This window comes from Ochotona princeps, chromosome 33 (genome assembly GCF_030435755.1).
Source record: "Ochotona princeps isolate mOchPri1 chromosome 33, mOchPri1.hap1, whole genome shotgun sequence".
NCBI lineage: Eukaryota > Metazoa > Chordata > Mammalia > Lagomorpha > Ochotonidae > Ochotona > Ochotona princeps.
Genome location: NC_080864.1, coordinates 2,096,562 through 2,119,652, shown reverse-complemented (window position 1 = coordinate 2,119,652; position 23,091 = coordinate 2,096,562). Strand labels below are relative to the sequence as shown.

The following is a 23,091-nucleotide window of genomic DNA, read 5'->3' as shown; positions in this document are numbered from 1 at the left end:
GATTAACTAAGAAGAGAGACAGAGAAGAAGATCTTCCATCCGCTGGTTCACTCCCCAAATGGCCCCAGTGGCCGGAGCTGAGATGAGCTGAAGCCAGGAGCCAGGAGCATCTTCCGGCTCTCCCACGCGGGTGCAGGGTCCCAAGGCTTTGGGCCGTCCTCCACTGTTTTCCCAGGCCACAGGCAGGGAGCTGGATGGGAAGTGGGGCAGCCGGGACACGAACCGATGCCCCTATGGGATCCCGGCAGATACAAGGCAAGGATTAAGCCCCTTGCAATTTGTTATCCTTTACAGGCTTACAGTACAGACCTGGACATTGGTTCTTACTCATTCTTGTCCACTGACCACGGCGATTTTCTTCCACTTTGAGGTGAGCAGTGTGGTGTTGCGCTTTAAGCCGCTGCTTCAGGCAGCCTCATTCCTAACTAGAATTCTGGTTTGAATCCCAGCTGCTCTGCTTCCCACCCAGCTCCCTGGAGGACGGCCCAAGTGCCTGGGCCCCTGCACCCGTGTGGGAGACCCAGACAGTGGTCCTGGCTCCCACCTGGCTGCCACTCAGCCATCAGGGAAATCAGGAGGTGGAAGATTCTCTTAAAATTATTTTAAATGTTTATTGATTTATTTTTATGTGAAATTCAGAGAGAGAGAGAGATCTTCTAACTGCTGGTTCGCTCGCCAGAGTATTACAGTGGCCAGGAGTTTAGCTGGCCATTCTATATATCAATTCATTTAAATATGTGTTTATATAGTATTTATCTTAAATATTTATATTTATAAAAATATTTTAGATATAGAATCTATCTATAATCAATGCCTATCATGTATTTACATGTCTCTCCCAAAAACCACACACACTGGGTAAGATCGCCGTGTGCCCCCCCCCACACACACACACGAAGTAAGATCACTGTGTGCCCCCCAACCTTGTCCAGCACCCAGACAAGTTGCTGCTTGCATTCTGATCCATTCAGGTTGGCCATGGAGGAAGCAAACGTGACCAGCATCTCCGAGTTTCTGCTCCTGGGCCTCTCCGAGGACCCCGAGCAACAGCAGCTGCTCTTCACCCCCTTCCTGACCATGTACCTGCTCACGGGGCTGGGCAACCTGCTCATCATCATGGCCATTGCCACCGACAGCCGGCTCCACACGCCCATGTACTTCTTCCTGGCCAACCTGGCCTTCGTGGACATCTGCTTCACGTCCACCACCGTCCCCAAGATGCTGGCCGGTCACGTGACGGGGAGCAGAGCGATCCCCTACGCCGGCTGCCTTACCCAGATGTTCTTCTTCATCTGGCTTGCAGGCACCGACAGCTTCCTGCTGACGGCCATGGCCTACGACCGCTACGCGGCCATCTGTCACCCTCTGCAATACCTGGCCTCCGTGACGCCACGCCTCTGCAGCCTCCTGGTGGTGGCCTCCTGGATGGCCGCCCTGGGGAATGCCCTGACGCACACGCTGTTGCTCACCCGCCTCTCTTTCTGCACCCACAACCGAGTCCCTCATTTCTTCTGCGATCTTAGCCCTCTGCTGAAACTGGCCTGCTCAGACACCTTCCTCAACAACGTGATGGTGTACACCGTGGGCGCCCTGCCCATCATCACCCCCTTCGTGGGCATCCTGGGCTCCTACACGCGCATCTTTGCCGCAGTCCTGAAGATCCCCTCCGCAGGGGGCAAGCGGAAGGCCTTCTCCACCTGCGGCTCGCATCTCTCCGTGGTGTCCCTGTTCTACGGGACCCTCATTGGGGTTTATTTCAGCCCCATGTCCTCCCACACGGCCCAGAAGGACACGGCTGCGGCCGTGATGTACACGGTGGTCACCCCCATGCTGAACCCCTTCATCTACAGCCTGCGAAATGGTGACATGAAGGGTGCCCTGGGGGCCCTCGTGGGCCGGAAGCCAGCTCTTAGACAGTGACCACATGGTTGGCATGTCTCGGTGTCCAAACAGCCTGGGCTTGTGACTGCGTGATTCCAATAACTTTTTTTTTAAAGATTTATTATTATTGGAAAGCCGGATATACAGAGAGGAGCAGAGACAGAGAGGAAGATCTTCCATCCAATGTTTCACTCCCCAAGTGAGCCGCAACGGGCCGGTGCGTGCCGATCCGATGCCAGGAACCCGGAACCTCTTCCAGGTCTCCCACGTGGGTTCAGGGTCCCAAGGCTTTGGGCCGTCCTCCACTGCTTTCCCAGGCCACAAGCAGGGAGCTGGATGGGAAGTGGAGCTGCCGGGATTAGAACCGGCGCCCATGTGAGATCCTGGGGCATTCAAGGCGAGGACTTTAGCCGCTAGGCCACGCCGCTGGGCCAGATTCCAATAACTCTTTACGGCACGGCGACTAGATCTTAGGCATTCTTCCAAGGGTAGGGTAGATATCAAGAAAGAGCCAAATTCCTGACTATGTGGGGGTCCAAGCTCCAGCTAAGAGCCCGCTTCAGGGCCAGGACTCAGGCCCACTTGGAGCTAAGCTTTAAATTCAGTTCCTCTAATAGAAGGAAACCGCACCCCCCCCCCAGGCTAGTGTGGTACAAGCTGCCACTTGGAACGCCACCACTCCACGTCAGCATTCCAATCCAAGTCCCAACTGCTCTACTTCCCATCCAGCAACCTGCTAACACTCATGGGAAGGCATTGAAGGACGACCCGGGGGGCTTGAGCCCATGCACCCCCGTCGCCTGGATGGAGCTCCCGGCTCAGGACCCACCGAGTTCTGCAGCTGCACCTACTGGAGAACGAACCGGCAGATGGAAGACCAATTCTCTCCCGTCTCTAACTGTACCTTTCAAGTAGAATAATAATAATAACAATAGTGACACCCAACTCCCGTGCCAATTTCTGTGCTCCTAGAATGAGTGCTTTACTGCGCATGCCTTCTCCTAGTTGGGTTCTGCGATGGAATGCTATTGCCTTGAAGGTCTGAAGCTGACAGAGACCAGGATGTTTAAGACGTCCTTCTGAGACGGAGAGGGAGAAGCCGCCCTTGACTTCCCCTGGGCGCTTGGGCACTTTCTGCCTCTCTGCTGTGTGCCTGGGCCTGTGGCTCGCTGCCAGCCTCTACACAGATCTTACTGTGTGTTCATGTTGGTCTCACAGACTCCCTCCCTCTCATTACTTATAGGGTCAGTGCCATGGCTCAATTGGTTAATCCTCAGCTTCCTGCGCCGGCACCCCCTTTGGTGCCAGTTCACATCCCAGCTGCCCCACTTCCCATCCAGCTCCCTGCCTGTGGCCTGGGAAAGCAGTGGAGGACGGCCCAAAGCCTTGGGACCCTGTAACCGCGTGGGAAACCCGCAAGAAGCTCCTGGCTCCTGGCTCCGGATCGGCACAGCACCAGCCGTTGTGGCCACTTGGAGAGTGAATCATCGGATGGAAGATCTTCCTCTCTGTCTCTCCTCCTCTCTGTATATCTGATTTTTTAATAAAAATAAATGGATCTTTAAAAAATGAATAAATAAACAGAACCACAAGTAACTAGCCCTCTTTTCTTTGCAGGTCGGTAAGACAACAACCGACGCAGCCTGACCGCTCTGCCTTCCCAAGCCACCGCTGCTTCGTGCACACGGGCAGGACAGCCGAGACCCCAGAGACGGGGCGGAGGGCTGTGAACCCCTGAGGCCTGGCAGGCAGCAGGACTGGGGTGTGTGCGTGTGTGTCCTCCGCAGAGCCATTGTGGGGCTGGTACACATCTGGGGGAGTCTGCATTGGCAAATCCCCCAATCTTTGACAGGCAGACAGAACAACCTGCCCAGCTCAGGAGTCAGAAGCAGACATTATCTTGTACACCGCCGACACACCTGCCCTCTGAGCCTACCCACCCTCCCCCAAAAAAATTAATCTTCCAATTCAAACACCCTAGCAAAGATAAAGGCCCAGGTGGGTTAAGTTGTCCACACCCCTGCTTGCAAGGTACACAGAGCACCCACCCCTGGCAGCAACTGTGGGAGGTGTCCCTGTGGGTGACTCAGATCCAAGACCCAGTGGCAGGGGGCAGCCCAGGGCCTGGAGTCCCTCGACGTGCGGCCTCACCCCGCCGGGTGTCTGTACCCGTGAAAGGTGGGTCACGCCCAGGGAGACGGTGACAGTGAGCTGCCCGCATAGCCAAGGTGCCGGGGACATGTGGCCATCTGGAAGCCAGGGCTGGCTCACCTGTCATTATTAGTAATTACCCTGACTCGGCAGGCAAGCTTGTGGTCAGGCCTGTTTTTCAGCATTGTGGCCAGGCTCTGGGCTCTGTAACCCACACAGTTCCCTCCGGGTATGACTCAGGGAGGAGGTGCTTTGTTCCCTGCCCTCTCCGCTGATCAGCTCGCCTCCTCCCGGGGGCGGGAGGGGCAGTAGGACAAGGCCACTGGAGTTCCCAGGAATCAGACAGATGCGGGTTCTAATCCCGGCGTTGCCATCCACTGGCTGTGATCCGGAGTTGGGAAGGGAGGCTCCAAGTTACATGGGAGGGGGTTTCTATGCTGGGGCAAATGGGGCAGATATTTGGCACAACAGCTGGGACATCAGTTAGGACCTGCCAGAGAGCCTGGATTTGCTCCAGTTCTGCACCCAGTTCCTGGTTCGTGTGTACCCTGGGAGGCGACAGGTGAAGGTTCAAATCCTTGGGGAGACCCGGATGGAAGACTTCAGCCTGCCCCAGCCCTGGCTTATCGTGTTTGCTGTGTGAGAGAGCTAGCAGATGCAAGGCATTGTCTCTGTCTACACGCCTTCCAGATAAACCTACACACACACACACACACACACACACGAATTCCTTTTTCAAAGAGAGCTCACAGATGGGAATTTCATGTGTTCTTGTTCTGAGATGAACGTGCCGGGTTTTTGGAGCCTCGGCAGCCCGCTCAAACGTTCCAACACAGGTAGCAGTCGGTACGTTCTGGCCTGCTCCAGCACCCCAGCACCCCAGCACCCCAGCACCCCAGCACCCCAGCTCCCAGGGCCACCTCCCCCCCACCCCCGACCAACCACCGTAGGCACCTGCCATGGGTCAGAGTCACAGCAGAAGAGAGGCCTTCCAGTTCCCCCCCGCCCGAACACTGAGCAGCCGTCAGGGCTGCGCCAGGAACCAGGAGACCTTACCTGGGCCTCCTGCCGGTCCTTGGCCATCCCCTACTGCCTTCGCGGGATGCAATTGCAGGAATGCTCCGTCAGAAAGGCAACAGACACCAGTACAATGGTTCACTCCACTTCCCATCCAGCTCCCTGCCTGTGGCCTGGGAAAGCAGTGGAGGACGGCCCAAAGCCTTGGGACCCTGCGCCCGCGTGGGAGACCTGGAAGAAGCTCCTGGCTTTGGATGGGCTCAGCTCTGGCTGTTGCGGCCACTTGGGGAGTGAATCAGCAGATGGAAGATCTTCCTCTCTGTCTCTCCTTTTCTCTATAAATCTGCCTTTGCAATAAACATAAATAAATAAATCTTTAAAAAGAAAGAAAGAAAGAGAGAGGGGGGGAGAGAGAGGGAGGGAGGAATCAGCCTGGATTCCACCCAGTGCTCCGCCGACACGGGTTGTGGCTGACACAGGTTTTACCCACTGCACCACTACGCCGGTCCCGGCCTCTCTACTCGGCTCAAGGCCTTCTCAAGGTCAGGCGTGAGACAGCTGTTTACCCAACTGAGAACAACTCCTGGGCTCTAGAACTCCAGGAGAACTTCCTGCAGAAGGTCTTCTCAGATCTGAGCCTTGAAGGATGAACATAGGAATGGGGGGAGGAGAAGGGAACCAAGATTTCCCCCCATTCCCAGGGTCCAAGGCATGGCCTGCCCCCTCAAGCAGCCGATGCCCCAAAACGATGATCAGAGAGTAATACTTGGAGTGGTAACTCCCACTGCCCCAACATGCCTGATGCTAGGGCTCCGTCCACGAGAGACCTTGGACTGTGGCGCACAGAGGGACAGCCCCGGGGCGGAGGGTATGACGTAGGCAGTGTCCCAGAGGCGAGCAGGTGGCAGCCCTGTGTGGGCAGCGGTGGAGCCCAGCAGCCAGGGTTTTCTCCTGTTCCTGCAGGTCCTGGGGAACCACAGTAGGTTCTAGGAAGGGGGAGGGACAGCGGGAGAGAGGCTGTCCATCCTCTGGTTCTTGCCTCCAGATGCCGTAACAGCCAAGTTAAAACCAAGAGAGTTAAGGGCTCCAGCCTGGCCTCCCCGTGGGTAGTGTTAGCAGGGAGCTGGGTGGGAACTGGAGTAACCGGGGTTGTAACAGACAACCCAGGAAGGCTCCCTGGGTGCAGGAAGGCCTGTCCACCCATCCCCAACCCCCAGCGTCCAGAAGCTTCCTCACATCCCAGCCACCAGCCCTCGCTTCACCCCTCCCCACCAAGCACAGGGTGGGGGGAGAGGAGCTAATGCTACCTAGGAGTAAAGCGGGCCACTCTCCCAGGCCCTGGGCTCCACCTTGCACAGGACCTGTAGCACCTGCCTTAAAGCTGGGATACACGGCTGGCCTCCCCTCCCCATCCCTCCTTCCAGAAAACCCTAGACCCAAATAAGGCGAGGGCTGCGGGAGGAGGCCGGGAGGCTGCCAGGCCCTCCGGAGGAGCCAGAGCGAGTGGCGGCTGGCCCCGGCGCAGGCTACACCGGGGCCTTGGCCAAACTCCCAGCGGCAGGAGGAGGAGCAGGGCGGTGCAGACTCCTGCCCTCCCCGCCTGGCCTCGCAGGTTATAAGGGCCTCCTCTCTGCCCTGCCTTCACTCCCGCACCCACAGCCTCTCCACCAGCCAGCCATGGAGGCCATTAAAAAGAAGATGCAGATGCTGAAACTGGACAGGGAGAACGCCGTGGACCGCGCCGAGCAGGCAGAGGCGGAGAGGAAGGCCGCTGAGGACAGGTGCAGGGAGGTGAGGGTGACATTCTTCCCCCACGGCCTGTGCCCAACAGTGCTGGGCTGTCCCAGGGCCGGGCAGCACCCTCTGCATTCTCACTGCCCACCCTGGCAAAGAGAGGGCTCTGGAGGGCAGAAGAGAGAGTCGCAGAGATCTTGGTGGGTACCGCAACAAAGGCGCGGGCAGTGAGACCACGGCAAAGCAAGATGAGGGGGCGGCTGGCTTCCCAGGCCTTGGGTCCCGAGGCCAGGCGGGGGCAACTGGACTGACCCAGCAGGACCAGTGTGGGAGCTAAAAGAGAGAGAGAGAGAGGTGTTGTATGTCCTGTGGGTGTGACAATGCTGGGTAAATGCTGCGTCTACAGAAGCGTAGTTGTGTGTGCACCTGTGCGTATGTGTCTGTGTGTGACTGTGCGTATGTCTCTGTGTGTGACTGTGTGTGTGTGACTGTGTCTGTGTGTGTGTGGTCTTCCTTGCTGTGTGCCCGACTGGGGTGTTGTTGCTGATGGCATAAGCTATGTGTGTCAGGAGGATGTCACGTGGGTGACATGAGGATGGGGCGCTGACCTGGGTGGGGGGCGTGACCCTGTGCCCATGCCTGGGGACACCCCCAGCCGGGAGACCAGTGGCTGTGACCCACTGCAAGGATGGCTGGGGTTGGGACAGGGGATGAGGAGAGTTGGGCTGAGCCTGGGGGACCTGCGAGACCTGGGACCAAGGAGCTGCCAAGGATGGCTACACGGAGGGCCCAGCCCCGCCCTAGCCCAGGCACACACCAGCTCCAAGGGCGCCCCAGGACCCACGCCCTCGTGGTTCCGCGCCCGTGTGACTAGGGGGAAAGTCTGCCAGCCTGGTGCCTCCCTCCCCGCCCTGGGAGGATGAGGTGACTGTGCAGGTGGCGCCCTTGGCTCAGCGCCGGACTCCTGCCCCACCCTGTCTCCCCTCCCCGGTGCCCGGGGTGGCGTGGGACACAGTCCTGGCGGCCAGCCGCACCTCAGCTGACACAGGCTCCTCCCCATCCTGCCTTCCTCATCCATGCTGCCAGTTTCCCCGCATCCTGGCGCCAACACCCTGAGCTTCGGGGAAAGGGCAGTGGTCAGGCCTAACTCTCACTGGAGTGTGAGCGACTGCAGGGAGAGAGGGGAAGCTCCTCAAAGTTTCCAGCAGCTGCCCTGCCTCCGTGGACGCCTCTCCTGTCTGCTGCAGTCAGATCTGCATCTCCTGGGGGTGGACCTGCGCTCAAACCCACACCGGGGCTCAGGGATGGGGGAAGCCCCGTCCTTGTTGGACCTGCCCGCTGTCTGTGCGGCCCCGAAGGTGACAGCCGCATGTTCCCACCCGGCAGGGAGCGTGCCCGGACACACGGGTGCTCTGAGACTTAACTTACCTCAAGTGCCTTTCGCTGCTGGAGAGGCTGGGGTCGGCCTGACCCCAGGAGCTCCTTCGGCCAGTCCCATCTGTCCGGGGGGGAACAGGACGGAGGTCCGGCTCGGCTGCTTCCTGCCCCCTCCAGGGCAGTCATATCCGCCACCAGTGACCTGTGATCCCACATCCTGCCCTTCGGCCCACCCCCGTGGACGCTCCCTGTCCCTCCCGGCCAATGTCCACAGGGGGAAACTGAGTCCACATGGGCAAGGCGCTGCATGCCCGTGTCCACTCTGCATTAGAATTCGGACGGGAGGAGAAGCTGACTTAAGTCAGCCCCTTAAAAAAAAAAAAGACATTGATGTGAAAGGCAGAGTTACAGAGAGAACTTAAATCTGTGGTTCACTCCCAAAATGGGTGCAAGGGCTTGCACAGCCAGAACTCAAACCTGACAGGGGATGGCCCAGGCTTCCAGGGTCAGCACCTATGGACTCTGACCTTGGCCCGAGCTGCCACGGCCCGCCCTGCTCCTGCCCCGCAATTCAGCAAGGGGCCATCCGGCAGGTCCCTAAGCAAAGCCTGGATGACCCAGCCTTGCACAGGCTCACCCGCAAATGTCCCCAATCACCAGGGCTGGGCCCAGGGACTTGGGTCAGGAGGTGGAGACCCAAGCTTCAGTCCATTGGCCTGCCAGGTGCTCTGAGCCAGGTGGGCCAGCTAGTCCCAGGGGGGCTCGAGTCACAGACTGCAGACTCGATCCAACCCTCCCATGCTGGCTGCCGGCTGTGGGGACCTGTCAGTTGAGCTGCCGCCTCCCAAGGTGTGTGCCTAGGCAGGAGGTTGAGTCGGGGCTGGGTTTTGTTTTTTGCTTTTTAAGATGTCTGTATTTATCGGAGGAGCTAGGCATTGTGGCATAGAGGCAAAAGCCACTGCCTGTGACACCAGCACCCCATATGGGCCTTGGTTGGTGCCGGGGCTGCTCCACTTTTGAGCCAGGGCAAAGCAGTGGAAGACGGCCCGAGGACTCGGGGCCCCGCACCCACGTGGGGGACCTGGATGAAGCTCCTGGCTCAGCTCTGAACCTCTGGGGCCTCTCCACGCAGCTGTGAGATGGCCATTTCCTGTTCTGTCCTCACATCCTCTCCTTTTTTTCACCTTAGTATTGACAACCAGAGAAAGCATGAGATTGATTCCATCCCCTGGCTCACTCCCCAGACGCCTTCGGCGGGTGGGTGCGTCACCCGCTGATGCCTCCCGGGGTCCCCGCGGGCAGGGAGCTAGCTGGGATTTTCCTCGCCTTGTAAGAACGGGCTCCAGGACAGTGCCGTAGTGTAGCCGGCTAGTCTCTGCCTGTGGCTCCAGTATCCCATACAGGCACCAGTTTAAGTGTTAGCTGCTCCACTTCCCATCCAGCGCCGCGCTACTGCACCTGGGAAAGCAGTGGAGGATGGCGGCTCACGTGTTTGGGCACCTGCACCCACCGGGGTGCCCAGAAGAAGCTCCTGGCTTTCTGGGGGAGCTCTGTCTCTCCTTTTTCTACTCGGCCATTCAAACCTTGCCTAACCCTAATCACCGTCCTGAGTTGCACCCATCCACACCCCAATCTCCATCTCGTTTGGAATGGGGGGTCTTTAACAGGGTTATATCCTAGCCCCTCCCCCCGGGAAGTATAACTGTGGGTAGAATTCAGCTTCCCAAAGAGATCACCCCCACCGCCCACACACACACACACGGACCACAGCAGCTGGGCCCCAAGAAATCTAGAGAGCTGTGCAAAACCTTAGTCACAGCTACCGTGTGCTAAGGGTCCCTAATGCACACATGGGGGCACTGAGGGCGCGGTGCAGGTCCCCGGCTGCTCCATCACCCCCACCCCGTCTGCCCTCAGGTGGAGCAGGAGCTGGAGCACCTGCAGCAGAAGCTGCGAGGCACCGAGGACGCACTGGACAAGTACTCGGAGGAGCTGCGGGATGCGCAGGACAAGCTGGAGCTGAGCGAGAAGAAGGCCTCCGACGTGCGTGCGCGGTAACCGGGCGGCCGCGGCAGGAGGAGCAGGAGGAGCAGGAGGGGGGCGGCGCCTCCCTGCGCTTTCTCCAAATAAGTCCCGAAAAAGAGGCCCTTTTCCAAGCGTCCGGCGGCGGCGGCCAGCGGTGCGGGCGTCAGACCCGCCCAGCGGTGCTGACGTCGGTGGCTCGCCCGGCCCGGGTGACCTCACCGCCCCCGACGGCAGCCGTGGGCCCGGGGGGCGGGGAGAGGCGGGGGCGGCCCGGCGCGCAGGCAAAGGCTCGCGGGGGCCCCGGGGCGCGGTTGCTGCAAGCTCTCGCCGGAACCGAGCCCAGCCGAGCGCCCGTCCGCCCTGCTGTCCGCTGCCCGCTGCGTGCGCTCCGCGCCATGGCCGGCCTCAACTCGCTGGAGGCGGTGAAACGCAAGATCCAGGCCCTGCAGCAGCAGGCGGACGAGGCGGAGGACCGCGCGCAGGGCCTGCAGAGAGAGCTGGATGGCGAGCGCGAGCGGCGCGAGAAAGTGAGAGCCCCCCTCCCCGGGTCCCGCGCGCCCCCGCTGCCGCCGGACCCGCACCCCCAGACCCACCATCGGGCCCGCGCGCCCAACCTCCTGCGCCGCCGCCATCCTCCTTTTTGGAGCCTGGGACGGGGGAGGGGGTGCTGCATCCGGGTCGGGTAGAGCCGGCCAAGCTGGAAAGGGATTAGGGGGATGGGACAGCAAAGCGAGTTGGGATTGGGGGGTGCGCGAGAATGGGTGGGGGGCGCTCCCGGTGCGGCCCTGCAGGCTGGGAGCCAGGGTGGACACGTTGAGCGGTTCCCATTGTCTAGGCTTGGCCCGGTTGGGGGTGGGGAGGCGGGGACGCCTCGCACTCGGTGACCGCGGCCCCTGGCTCCCGCTGGACTGTCCCGCCCGGCCGTTCCACGGGGCGCGGCGGCGGGTGGCGACGTGTCTGCTGCGGGTGGGGCGCGGAAGTCGTGCCCGCCTCGCCCAGCTGCTCCCCCCCCCCAGCGGGAAGCAGGCCCCGCGGGGACCCCGCCTTCTTGCAGAAGGCTGGGAGGGCGTTGTGGAATGTTAGCCTGGGGTCGTTTAACCTCTGGGGCTGGAGCCGAGTGAGTCTGAGAGTGAAGGGGGCTTCACCGCCCACCTCCTCCTCTTCGCCGGTTCCCGAGGATGGGGAGGGGAAAGTGCATGTTGGCACCGCAGGCGACATGCCCTTCCGTGTGCCAGCTGTGTGTCTTTGGTGCTTAGCTGTAGGTGCTCCATCAATGTGTCTCCTCCCTCCACGCTGGAAATGGTCGCGGGGGGGTGGTGTGCGTAGATAGAACTAGTGAAGAAAGTTTTTTGGGAGAGGGGGCTGCAGAACTGGAGTGTGAAGACTGGGAGGCCTGAAAGTTGTGGGGTGCAGCCAGCTGGAGTTGCAGCGTTGGATCGTGCGCGCGCGCGCGCGCTTCGCGCGCACGGTAGCTGCCCTGGCGTGTGTTGCACGCCTGACCCTCCCTGCGCGCTCCTCCTCACCCCCAAGGCCTCTGGCTGGGGGACGGGACCGTGGCCTTCCAGCCAAGACTCCACGGACTGGGGAGGGAGCCGAGTATGTGCTGCGCGCCGCTTAAGATGCTGAATCCTAGAGTTAGGGAGCTAGGACCAGAGTGGGGGAGAGAGAGAGAGAGAGAGAGAGAGAGAGAGAGAGAGAGAGAGAGAGAGAGACAGAAACCCGCCCCAGCGGGTGGCCCGCAGACTGGGCCCGCCTCCCAACAGCTGGCTTCGGTTAGATTTTTGTGTGTGATTAACCGCCGTCTTCCTGTTCCTTAGCCGCATCCAGCAAACGTCTTTGGCCTTATAAGGAAAATCCTTTGTAGCCGGTGGCCGGGTGTGCGCGGGGAGGGAGGGGCGGAGTCCCCAGTGACTAAGAGGGCCCAGCGGGCTCAGAGGGACTGGTGCTGGGGTGCACGGTGCCTCTGCAGGGGATTCCTTCACAGAACATCGAGTCCACTCGCCTGCCTTCGCCGTGAAGGTGTTGCAGTTCTTGGCATGAATTTTCAAGTTTTATTTGGGGAGACGGGGAGAGGAGGCAGAAGACCCAGAGCTCCTATCCACTGGCTGCAACAGCCAGGGCTGGGCCAGGCTGCAGCCAGGAGCCAGGAGTTTTCTCCAGGTCTCCCACGCGGGTGCAGGGTCCCAAGGCTTTGGGCCGTCCTCCACTGCTTTCCCAGGCCACAGGCAGGGCGCTGGATGGGAAGTGGGGCAGCCTGGATATGAACTAGTGCCCATATGGGATCCCTACACATACAAGGAGAGGACTTTAGCCACTAGGCTATAGCGCCGGGCTGCGTTTTTTAAATAGATTTATTTATTGGCTTGAAAGAGAGAGAGACAGACAGACAGAGAGATCTTGTGTCTGCTGGGTCACTCCTCATATGGCTGCAGCTGCTGGAGCTGCATCTGGGTCTCCCAGGCACTCAACTGTTCATCCACTGCTTTCCCAGTACGTCAGCAGAGAGCTGTATCAGAAGCAGAGCAACTGGGACTGCCTTCCAGGCGGGATCCTAACACGCCTGCGGCCTTCACCTCTCCCCTTAGTGGAGTTCACATGGCCAGGTCTCAAAGCCCCTGGGGCCCAAGGGGAGACACCACATGGCCAGGTCTCAAAGCCCCCGCGGCCAAGGGGAGACACTCAGGCCTGGGTCTCAAAGCCCCCGCGGCCAAGGGGAGACACTCAGACCTGGGTCTCAAAGCCCCCAGGGCCCAAGGGGAGACACTCAGGCCTGGGTCTCAAAGCCCCCAGGGCCCAAGGGGAGACACTCAGGCCTGGGTCTCAAAGCCCCCAGGGCCCAAGGGGAGACACCAGGACCTGGGGCGCAAGGCGGCATTCCACACCAGCCGCATGCATGGCTATGTCATCCCGTGCTCCGTGGGTAGGATGTGCCAGGGTTCAGAAAGGAGGTCAGGCTCTGGGAGCAAGGAACCATCCCGGCCAACCAGTGGGGGTGCCTCCTGTCCCCGGGCTCCAGGGCGCTCGGTGAAGGAGCCAGCCTGTGGCATCAAGGCCCAGGGTCCCGACCAACCAACGGGGCAGTGTTCTTGCTTTGGATTCTTGGTTTCATGCGCAGCCTAGAGGATGTGCCTGGGTCATGTGCCAGGGAGCCATGAATTCCGTCCATCTCTCCCCCACTGGGGCCGTGACCTGCTGCCTTCCCAGGCCATGAGTGGGGTGCTGGGTTGGAAGCAGAACCGCCAGGACCTTTCACTGGGGGTGCCGGGGTCATAGGCGGTTGATCCACAGACCGGCACCTCATGCCTTCCTGTGCCAAGGCGAAAGTGTCTCTCGCTTCACTGACCCTGTGGCCTCCATCAGCTGAGGCCATCTGTGCTTAAATTTAGCTCTCTATCCGTGTGGGTGGGTGCGGACGGCATTCAGCAGCTCAGCCATAGCCCGATTCCCAGGGTCTCCGTCTCCCTGGGAGCAGTGTGCACTGCGGCCCGCCCTGAGGGGCGGCAGGACCAGGGCATGGGCCTGGAACTGGAATCTGTGCCTCTCCTTGTGGTGGGAGAGGTGGGTGTTCCCTGAAAGAACCCCCTGAAATCTTGGTTTCCGCAGGCCAGGTGGGCGCTGGGTGTGGAGGGCGGGGTGGGCCAGCTGGGCCTTCTCCTTCTCACCCTGCTCCCTCTGTCCTCCCGCAGGCCGAAGGCGATGTGGCAGCTCTCAACCGACGCATCCAGCTGGTGGAGGAGGAGCTGGACCGGGCTCAGGAGCGCCTGGCCACAGCCCTGCAGAAGCTGGAGGAGGCTGAGAAGGCGGCCGACGAGAGTGAGAGGTAAGGACGGCGCAGCCGGGCAGTGTGTCGTGGGTGTGCGCCGAATAGACACGACACCTGTGTCTGGGATCTGGGGACACTGGCTTCCAGGGTGATAGAACGAGGGGCAGGTGGGATCAGAGTGGGCAGTGTGCACTCAGGGTAGAAGGGCCGTGTGCAATGAGGCAAGAAGGGCCGTGTGCACGCTGGTTTCCTCTGAACTTGACGTCTTACCGTTTCAAGCACACCTATTGTATGGCAGACCTCTCTGTCCAGGCAGGCTGGTGTTTCCATGACAACCCATTCCTGGTGGGGTGGATAGTGTGGGGATCTTCCCCAGCCAGGGACGTGCAGCCTGTGCCCACACCTCTGGTCCCGCTGCTCCCACCTCCCTGCCAGCTCCCGCACGCTACTGTCCCTTTCATTCTTCTGGCCCTTTCGTAACGCTCTCATCCCTGACAGCCCAGCCCTCAACACCACTCATGCCCCATCGCGGCAGCCCGTGTGGGCGCCAGTTCATGTCCCGGCCACTCCACTTCCCATCCAGCTGCCTGCCTGTGGCCTGGGAAAGCAGTGGAGGACGGCCCAAAGCTTTGGGACCCTGCACCCGCATGGGAGACCCAGAAGAGGCTCCTGGCTTCGGATTGGCTCAGCTCCGGCCATTGCGGCCACTTGGGGAGTGAATAAGCACGTGGAAGATCTTTCTCTCAACCTCTCTCTCTCTCTTTCCGCATTTCAAATAAGTGAATTAAAATATCTTTAAACAAGCAAATGCCGTGGCATCTGAGTGTCTGGGTCACGTGGTAGCCAGGCAGGTTAAGCCCAGTAGGACAGTGTCCAGTGGTGGGCATGCTGCCCTGCAGGGTTCTGCTCTGCCACAGGGGACTCGGCCAAAAGCTTGCAGGTGCAGAGGCAGGCAGATGGCACTGCTGGCCGGGCGGCGGGCGGATGGCAGGCATTGCTGGCCAGGCAGATGGACGATGCTGCTGGCTGGATGTGCAGACAGTGCTGCTGGCTGGGTGCAGATGCCAGGCGGGGGACAGTGCTGCTGGCTGGGCAGGTGGACGGCTCTGCTGAAGCAGGACGCTCCGCTCCTTGCAGGGGAATGAAGGTGATTGAGAACCGGGCCATGAAGGATGAGGAGAAGATGGAGATCCAAGAAATGCAGCTCAAAGAGGCGAAGCACATTGCCGAGGAAGCCGACCGGAAATACGAGGAGGTGAGTGAGGGGCAGCCTGGGGAAGCTGGTCTGGGCAGCTGGGGTGGTGAGGTGAGGGGCGGTCCATGGCAGTGGGCGGGGCTGCAGTGGGGGCGGTCCATGGCAGGTGGGCGGGGCTGCAGGTGGACTGTCCCTTGCAGGTGGGTTTGTCTGTCTCCACAGGTGGCCCGGAAGTTGGTCATTCTGGAGGGTGAGCTGGAAAGGGCAGAGGAGCGCGCCGAGGTGTCCGAGCTGTGAGTGGCCGAGCAGGACTGGGGTGGCTGTGACCCCCTGTGTGGGTTCTGTGAGCCATGCTGGCTTGTAGCTTTGTGGATCAGGTCACAGGGGGCGGTGGCCATGCCCTGAAGCCCACAGGTCCCGTTTTCCCTAAAAGATAGGCTACCTCGCCACCGTCAGTCAGAAACGCCTGGCTCCTGATGTCACTGTGTGACCACACTGTGGTCTTGGGGGAAGGAGCAGGACGGGAGATCCCAGAGAGGGTTGACCAGACCCCCCACACACACCCAAGTTCCCGCAGACAGACCAGGGCCTGTCCACCCCCGGGGCTGAGGACTTGGCAAAGATGGAGATGAGGTTCCCAGATCCGCTCCCGGCCTGCTCCGATGGCTACCTCCCAGCCTTCTGTGCTCCCACTCATTCCCAGCACCTTCCGGAGCTGGCCTGCTACGGCCCACATTTCACAATCTGTTGCTTCACCCCCCTGGCGGATTCCCAAGAGAGCTTAACAAACCCTCCAGGAGCTCCTGGGCCTGCCCGGCCCTTGCCTGGCACGACTGTGACAGCCTTTTGATGCTTGCACAGCAGTGAGCCTGGGAAAAATCCACTAGCATTTTTTTCCTCCACTTACACATTCCTTCTGGGGACCCAGGGCAAGCAAGCCTGAGTGTTTCCTTTTGAAAATTGTCTTGTTGGGGGGGAGGGGGATTGCCTTAAAAAAAAAAAAAACTTTTAAATCATTTTCTCTCTTTTTTTGGGCAGAAAATGTGGCGACTTAGAAGAGGAACTCAAGAATGTCACAAACAACCTGAAGTCACTGGAGGCCGCGTCAGAAAAGGTTGGGGGCTGGCCCGAGTTGGACGGCGGTTCGCGACAGAGTCGTTGGGAAGGCAGATTTACAGAGAGGACAGACAGAGAGAAAGATCTTCCTTCCACTGGTCACTCCCAGAATGGCCACTACGGTCAGAACTGAGCCAATCCAAAGCCAAGAGCTTCTTCCGGGTCTCCCACGCGGGTGCAGGGTCCCAAGGCTTTGGGCCGTCCTGCACTGCTTTCCCAGGCCACAGGCAGGGAGCTGGATGGCAAGTGGAGCAGCCGGGACTTGAACTGGAGCCCGTATGGCGACCTGCCTGTCTGCGTCCCTCCTCTGCTGATAGACCAGCGACTCCGCCCAAGCCCAGAGCATGCCAGATCTTGGGATTAGGCAGTGCGTTCCCACTCCCTGCACAGTGCCCACCGTCCGGACAAGACCCTCCCGTCACTGAAGGTGCCCACTTCCCCGGGCACAGGCTCGCCCGTCTCCAAAGAGCCTCATGGCCCCTTTGCTTCCAGAAACAGGAACTTCTATCTTTTCACGCCTTTTTCCCTCCCGCTAACGCAGTACTTTGTTTCCCCCGACAGTACTCTGAAAAAGAGGATAAATACGAAGAAGAAATTAAACTTCTGTCTGACAGATTGAAGGAGGTGAGCATGAGGGTCTGTGACCAATCCCCGTCCCCCCGCGCCCGCCCCCAGTGATGGCCCTGAACCAATGAGAGCATACACGTCCCTCCCTCTGCTGCAGGCCGAGACCCGTGCCGAATTTGCAGAGAGAACGGTTGCAAAACTGGAGAAGACCATTGACGGCCTAGAAGGTAGGAGAGGACTCGTGAAGACGGCTCTGTGCGCCGCCCGCCCCCACCACAGCCAAAGGCGCAGTATGGCGAGAGCCATGCGAGAGCCGAGCTGGCCTTGGCCTGCCGGGGACAGTGACCTGAGAGTGGGGAAGGGCTTAGAACTGTCTGCAGTTGGCTTATTTTTATGCGAGATGCCTGGCATTCTACAGCAGCCGCGTCACAGGGCTGCAGGCCTTTCCCAGTGTGAGAAAACAAAGACACAGAGTCGCTCCCGGGGAGACGCTGGCGCCCGAGGAGGAGCCCACGTTGCTCGGAGAGTTCCCACTTGGAACGTCCGCTTCTGTCCTCTTCTCCCGGGAGATAGCCTGGGGAACTGGGAAGGGGTTAAGATCCGTCCTACACATCTGTGTCGCCCCACCCCCGCCGCCCCCAGTGTGTGATTTGGGAAATGGAAATGTGGGTTTATGGAAGGGAAGGTACCCTATTCTGCTGTCTGTGACCTCCGGGCTTGGGATGCTCTTTGGAATCTGAAATCCCTCCTAGGCAGGGGTGGTGGCGGGCTGCAGGGGAAGCTCTGTCCATTCTAGTTGCCCATCTTGGGCAGTTGACTGACTAATTGTTTCACAGCTAAGACCATGTGACACCCCCACAGGTCTCGGGGCGGGGCATTTTTTCTCATTTGCTTTGCAGAACGCACCACCTTCCTCTACTTCAGGCTCTTCTTGGTTTCGTCCTCTCAATTGTTCTTTCTTTGTTTCTTTGAACTTGTCGATTTGAAATAGAGAAGGGAGAGACAGAGCCAGACCTCCCATCCGCGGCTTCGCTTTCCAAGCGGCCACAGCAGCTGGAGCTGGGACGGTCCGAAGCCAGGAGCCTCCTCCGGGTGTTCCACATGGGTGCAGGGGCCCAGGGACCTGGGCCATCCTCCGCTGCCTCTCCAGGCGCGAGAGCGGGGAGCGGTAGCGTGTATCTCCTCTGTAATTCATCCTCCCTACTGCCTTTGAGCCATCGGTGTGTGTGTCCGTGGTTGGGAGAAAGTGGGTGGTTACCAGCTCTCTCGAATGAGAGCTCATTCATTGCACCCTCCCCGCCAAAAAATAAGATCAAATCATGCCCACGTGATCCATTCCCTGAAGCCGTGAAAACAGAAGCCAGTTTGTCCAGAGCTCGCCTTCGCCAAATGGGTCGCGTGCTAATCGTTTTTCCTGAAATAGCCATCATTTCAAATGGAGGCTATCATCTCTAAACCTTTTTTTTTTTTTTTTTTGGCAACTTAAAAAAGAATGAGCTGAACTCGCAAAAAAAAAAAAACCACACACACACAGCAGGCCTGTGTCTGCGCGAGCCTGCCACGGGTGGGGTGGGAGGAGCCATGCGGTCAGGCGACAAGGGTGGGGTCCGGGTCTCCTGACAATGGCGCTGCGTGGGTGTTCTGTTCCCACCCTCGGCCCTGGCTGGGGTTCCCCGTGTCTTCCCTGTCCTTGGGGAAGTGCCTCCAGCACCCGGTCCTGGGAGGGAACTGGCCTGTGCAGTGAATTGAAGAACATTCCAGAGCAGGCAAAGGCAATGGCGTGGCTGTGTTGTCGCAGGAGTGATGGGATTTCTAAAGGAGTTCCAAGCAAGGCCTCGTGAGGTCCTGGTGTGTGTCCCCTCCGTGTGTGAGTTCGCTGTCACCAGGCACCTTGGCTTTCGCTTAGTGTCTGTTCATAACGCCCATGAGGGTTACAAGGTTGTGCTCTGTGCGGCCAGAAACTTCTGGATTTTTCCAAGGCCATCCAAAGTTCAGTCTATCCAGTTCAAACATTTATTTATTTTCATTGGAAAGGCAGATATACAGGGAGAAGAAGGTATAAACATCTTTCATCCAATGGTTCACTCTCCAAGTGGCCATAATGGCCAGAGCTCAGCCGATCAGGAGCCAGGAGCCTCTTCCAGGTCTCCCACGCGGGTGCAGGGTCCCAAGGCTTTGGGCCGTCCTCCACTGCTTTTCCAGGCCACAGGCAGGGAGCTGGGTGGGAAGTGGAGATGCCGGGACTTGAACCGGAGCCCATATGGGCTCCCGCTGCCTGAAGGGGAAGGATCAGCCTGATAAGCCATGGCTCTGATCCCTGTAGTTTACTTTTAAATTGACGTGGGAACCTGCGTCTCCTCAATTCCTCTAGAATATATCTTCCAACATGGGCAGGTAGCACGTGGGGGTGGAGGGACTTGGTTAACTCTGAGGATTTTCCACTGGGATTTTTCCAGCCATGGATTGCCTCCACCCTTTGAAATCACTACACCACCCAGCTTATCCAGTTAGGCAGCCTAAGCAAGCAACGTGGATTTCAGTGACCAAGATGGGCGCTGTGCAGTTCTGCTTCCCTGTTGGCAGCTTAGGAGCCGCGTCATGATTCTAAAGGCACTTCCAGGGAAAGTTCTCAGACCTCAGACGGCAGAGCACACAGGAGCCAAGGCACCATCAGCCAGGAGCCCACCTCACGCTCCCCACGTGGCCCTGAACCAGCTGCTTAACTGTTCTCTGCAAAGGCAATGTCTCGGTGGTCGTGAGGGTGACCAAGATCACGGAGAATTGGCACCCGTCACAGTGGGCAGTCCCCTCACACATGCCCATCCGGACTCGCCGGGCCCAGCACTTCTGACAGAACCTCCCAGGTCATAGCCACTCAGCTAGGTTCTCTATCAGATGATACAGCGAGAAGGCTAGACCGTATTCTGCAGGCTTGTCCAGGTTGCATCCTGTCCCAGCGTGTGAGGTACTTTGCTTTCGTCCAGGGTTTGAGCCAGCGCCGGCCTCATCCCTTACCCGTCACCACTTGCTGCTAACTCGTTCTCAGTGGCATCTTATCCCCCCGACCCCCGCAAAGATTTATTTATTTGAAAGCAGAGTTACAAAACGTGAGAAGCAGATCTTCCGTCTGCTGGATCATCCCTCTGTAGTCACAGTGGCCAGAGCTGGGCAGGTCCGACGCCCGGAGCCTGGAGCTTCTTCTGGGTCTTCCACGTACTGGCAGCGGCCCAACCGCCTGAGCCCAGGCGCATTCACAGGGAGCTCGATGGGAAGTGGAGTAACCGGGACTCGAACCAGCGCCCCTGTGGGATGCCAGCAGATAGGGGAGCCATCTCCTCACAAGCCAGACCATTTCACAATGTGCCTGTAGGCTGGTCTCTTTCAGCCGCATTGCCTCTGCATGGCATGGGCCTGGCTCCACGGACATCCACACACACTTTTCAGAAACGGCTAAGAAAGGGCGTGTGACAAGATCGTATGTTCTTCCCAAGGCTGCACGACTCATCCACACAAAGAAATGTGTTGGGTCGGCTTCCTCGAGCACCAGTGTCTGAATGGTCACGGTTCTCAAGGGTTCCATGAGTCTTATTCTGGCTCTTCTTGTACCCTGTATGATGACAGAGGAATCCACCCAGGAAGGTTTCATGGCTCATCTTCTGACATTCATGACTCCAAGGTCACCATGTTTAGCAAAGATGCCAAGTATTACGGGAAATTCGAGTTTCAGAGCCCAGCGCGATGGCGCAGTGGTTAAATCCTCACCTTGAGCACACTGAGATCCCCATATGGGCACCAGTTCAAGTCCCAGCTGCTCCACTTCCCACCCAGCTCCCTGCTTGTGACCTGGGAAAGCAGTAGAGGACGGCCCAAAACCTTGGGACCCTGCACCTGCACAGGAGACCCGGAAGAGGCTCCTGGCTCCTGGCTTCAGATCGGCTGAGCTCTGGCCGTTATGGCCACTTAGGGAGTGAACCAGTGGGTGGAAGATCTTTCTCTCTGTCTTTCCTTCCTTTCCAATAAAAAAACAGAAAGAGAAAGACAGATAAATTTGAGTTTCAGAGAGGCCACAGGTAGTTTGGTGGGCATCAGAATACATCTTACGCAACATTTGGAATGGGCTTGTACCAGGAGATTATTGGTTCATCTATCTGAAAATTGTGTTTCACTGGGCAGCCTGACCCGCAGAGATGGTGCTGGGCCCCTGTTCTTCCTTGGTTTTCTGCTCTTAAAATGAGAATGGTTTCCTCAGCTAGGTTTCTTTTGTTTTTGTTTTTTTGGTTTTTTTTGGCTAGAGAACATGTTTGTTTTCCTTGAACAAAAATGTGTATTTATTTATTCCTCCCCCTCTTCATCCTCACCAGAAAAACTCGCCCAGGCCAAAGAAGAGAATGTTGGATTACATCAAACACTGGACCAGACATTAAACGAACTTAACTGTATATAAGCCACAGCGCGCTGTGTGTAAGCCGCGGCGCGCTCCGACAGAAGCTGCGGAGCCCGTGTGTCCCTGCGTCTTCGACTTTGCTGGAAACATCAAGCTCATTATGAATGCGTGACCAAATATTTTATATTTTAGAGAAGCTTTGAGCACCAGTTAAATCTAATGCCTTTCTTTCTTTCTTTTCTTTTTTCCCAAAGTGGCTTTTTCAGCTCTATTTTTAATCCTGAAGTTGCATGTGGTCCTAAGTTAGGTAGGGTGACCCACACTGAGCATACACTCCGGGAGAATGGGCCAACCCCACTTTCTCCAGAAGACAGACTCAACTCCTCTAGCAGGTCATCAGGGTCTATCAGGGTTGGTTTCAGATGCTAAGACTCTAGGAGGCTTGGCGCCATCGCAGGAAAATGGGTGGGGATTTTCCACTCAGAGCAGGGAAAAAAAGAAAAAGGCTGTTGTGGGACACTAAAGCAGGTGGCCCCTGAGCACAGCCAGCTGTGCGTGAGCGTGCTGGGGAGAGGCCCCCGGACTCCCCCAGGAACCTGCGGACTCAAGTAGTTCTCTCAGGAGCAGGTGTCTACACTCCCACAGTGACCAGGAACAGTCCTGTTCAGGTCGGCCATCTGTATCACCTATACGTTGAGCAAGAGGGGCGAGGTTCTTTGTGTTGTTTTGTTTTTCTCCTGTGAACACACCTTGGGCCTTGGCTTCATCTCCATAGCTGAGGGAAATCGCAAAGTGGAGGTTTCTTTTGTCTTAGCACTTTGGGATTCCTTCTTCAGGACCAAGTTAACGAGACCAAAAACCCTCCTGATTGAACTGGATGGTGGGGTATGTCGTAGGCAGCGACTGCACACTGTAGCTTTCTTCGATTTCTGCGTTCTCGGATAACATCTCAGAGCTCAAACATTCCATGTTCCCTGAGCGTGTGGGGGCCGACTCAAAGTTTACAAATCTGACGAAACTCGCCCTGCTTCAAGCTTTTCCGAATCCCCTGCCCCCTCCTATTTATTAAGCACCACACTACCCCCGGGAGACACACTAGCAAATTGTGCAATGAATAAAATCCACACTTTTCTTTAGAGTCTTGCAACTGTATCATATGTAATAGTATCACATTTTTCTACATTTTGGTCAAATAAATTTTTACAAAAACTCCCGTGGGTGTGAATTTCAGTTCGATGAACGTGAGTGGATGTGAAGGGAAGAGGGCCGTGCCAAGAATGTAGTAGAATTATTTGTTTGGCTTCACAGGATGACTTCAGGAGAGAGGAATGACGCCTCCGGACTGCAGGTGAGAACACCTGGCCTCTGGAACGCAAACCCTCCAGGCGGTCCTGAGCACAGCTCTGGGGAACAAGCAGGGTTTCATAGATGATCAAAACATGTGGTCCGTGCTGTCGGATTGGGGAGGCGGGAGATCTGCCCAGACAAGGCGTCCTGATGAAGGTTGTAGGCTGTATCCAAGCTGGTAAGAGCTTGAAAGGAATTCAAAGAGAAGCAGCCCAGACGAGAAATCCGCTGAGCATTCATTTCAGGAAGGACTAGAGTGGGGGTTGTACAGGCAAGCAGGAAGGCGGGTCAAATGTTTCCTACATAAACAGTGGTTGCCATAGGGGAGGCAGGAAGTGATGTTGCCTGCCGACTTGATGGTAGGAAACTCCGGGACAGTCCAAGTCCACTGGGCTCGCTACTTGAATTGATTCGATCGGCCACATTGGTCTTCACCACAGAGGGAAGTCAGTGTTTGAAGTATAGTTAAGGCGTTCAGAACACGCGCTCCTTATCAAGCATTGGCTGTGTTCTGTCTCCATCCGCTCGGGCTGT

The 23,091-nt window shown here is 58.1% G+C and overlaps 2 protein-coding genes across 3 annotated transcripts; both read left to right on the top strand.

Annotated features, from left to right (window-relative positions):
- Nucleotides 1-978: 978 nt before the first annotated feature.
- On the top strand, nucleotides 979-3,619 carry LOC101536128 (olfactory receptor 1361-like). Its single transcript, XM_058657620.1, has 3 exons — nucleotides 979-1,902; nucleotides 3,021-3,076; nucleotides 3,547-3,619. Exons 1-3 carry the CDS (start codon nucleotides 979-981, stop codon nucleotides 3,617-3,619), a joined length of 1,053 nt encoding a protein of 350 aa, XP_058513603.1.
- Nucleotides 3,620-6,683: 3,064 nt separating this feature from the next.
- On the top strand, nucleotides 6,684-21,280 carry TPM4 (tropomyosin 4). Of its 2 annotated transcripts, XM_058657792.1 has the most exons (9): nucleotides 6,684-6,840; nucleotides 10,078-10,203; nucleotides 13,872-14,005; nucleotides 15,086-15,203; nucleotides 15,366-15,436; nucleotides 16,182-16,257; nucleotides 16,821-16,883; nucleotides 16,984-17,053; nucleotides 21,188-21,280. In XM_058657792.1, exons 1-9 carry the CDS (start codon nucleotides 6,727-6,729, stop codon nucleotides 21,268-21,270), a joined length of 855 nt encoding a protein of 284 aa, XP_058513775.1. In that variant the 5' UTR covers nucleotides 6,684-6,726; the 3' UTR covers nucleotides 21,271-21,280. The 2 variants fall into 2 exon arrangements, with proteins under 2 accessions (XP_058513775.1, XP_058513776.1); XM_058657793.1 differs by lacking the exons at nucleotides 6,684-6,840; nucleotides 10,078-10,203 and adding an exon at nucleotides 10,370-10,712 and having other exon boundaries at nucleotides 21,188-21,278.
- Nucleotides 21,281-23,091: the final 1,811 nt, after the last annotated feature.

What these genes read in the sequence shown, in the direction of transcription:
- LOC101536128 (XM_058657620.1), top strand. Translation starts at nt 979, where the DNA reads ATGGAGGAAGCAAACGTGACCAGCATCTCCGAGTTTCTGCTCCTGGGC. An exon ending in GGGCCCTCGTGGGCCGGAAG is followed by an intron (nt 1,903 to 3,020) that starts CCAGCTCTTAGA and finishes GCACTTTCTGCC; the next exon opens with TCTCTGCTGTGTGCCTGGGC. An exon ending in GCCTCTACACAGATCTTACT is followed by an intron (nt 3,077 to 3,546) that starts GTGTGTTCATGT and finishes TGCCTTCCCAAG; the next exon opens with CCACCGCTGCTTCGTGCACA.
- TPM4 (XM_058657792.1), top strand. Translation starts at nt 6,727, where the DNA reads ATGGAGGCCATTAAAAAGAAGATGCAGATGCTGAAACTGGACAGGGAG. An exon ending in TGTCTGACAGATTGAAGGAG is followed by an intron (nt 16,884 to 16,983) that starts GTGAGCATGAGG and finishes CCTCTGCTGCAG; the next exon opens with GCCGAGACCCGTGCCGAATT. An exon ending in GACCATTGACGGCCTAGAAG is followed by an intron (nt 17,054 to 21,187) that starts GTAGGAGAGGAC and finishes CATCCTCACCAG; the next exon opens with AAAAACTCGCCCAGGCCAAA.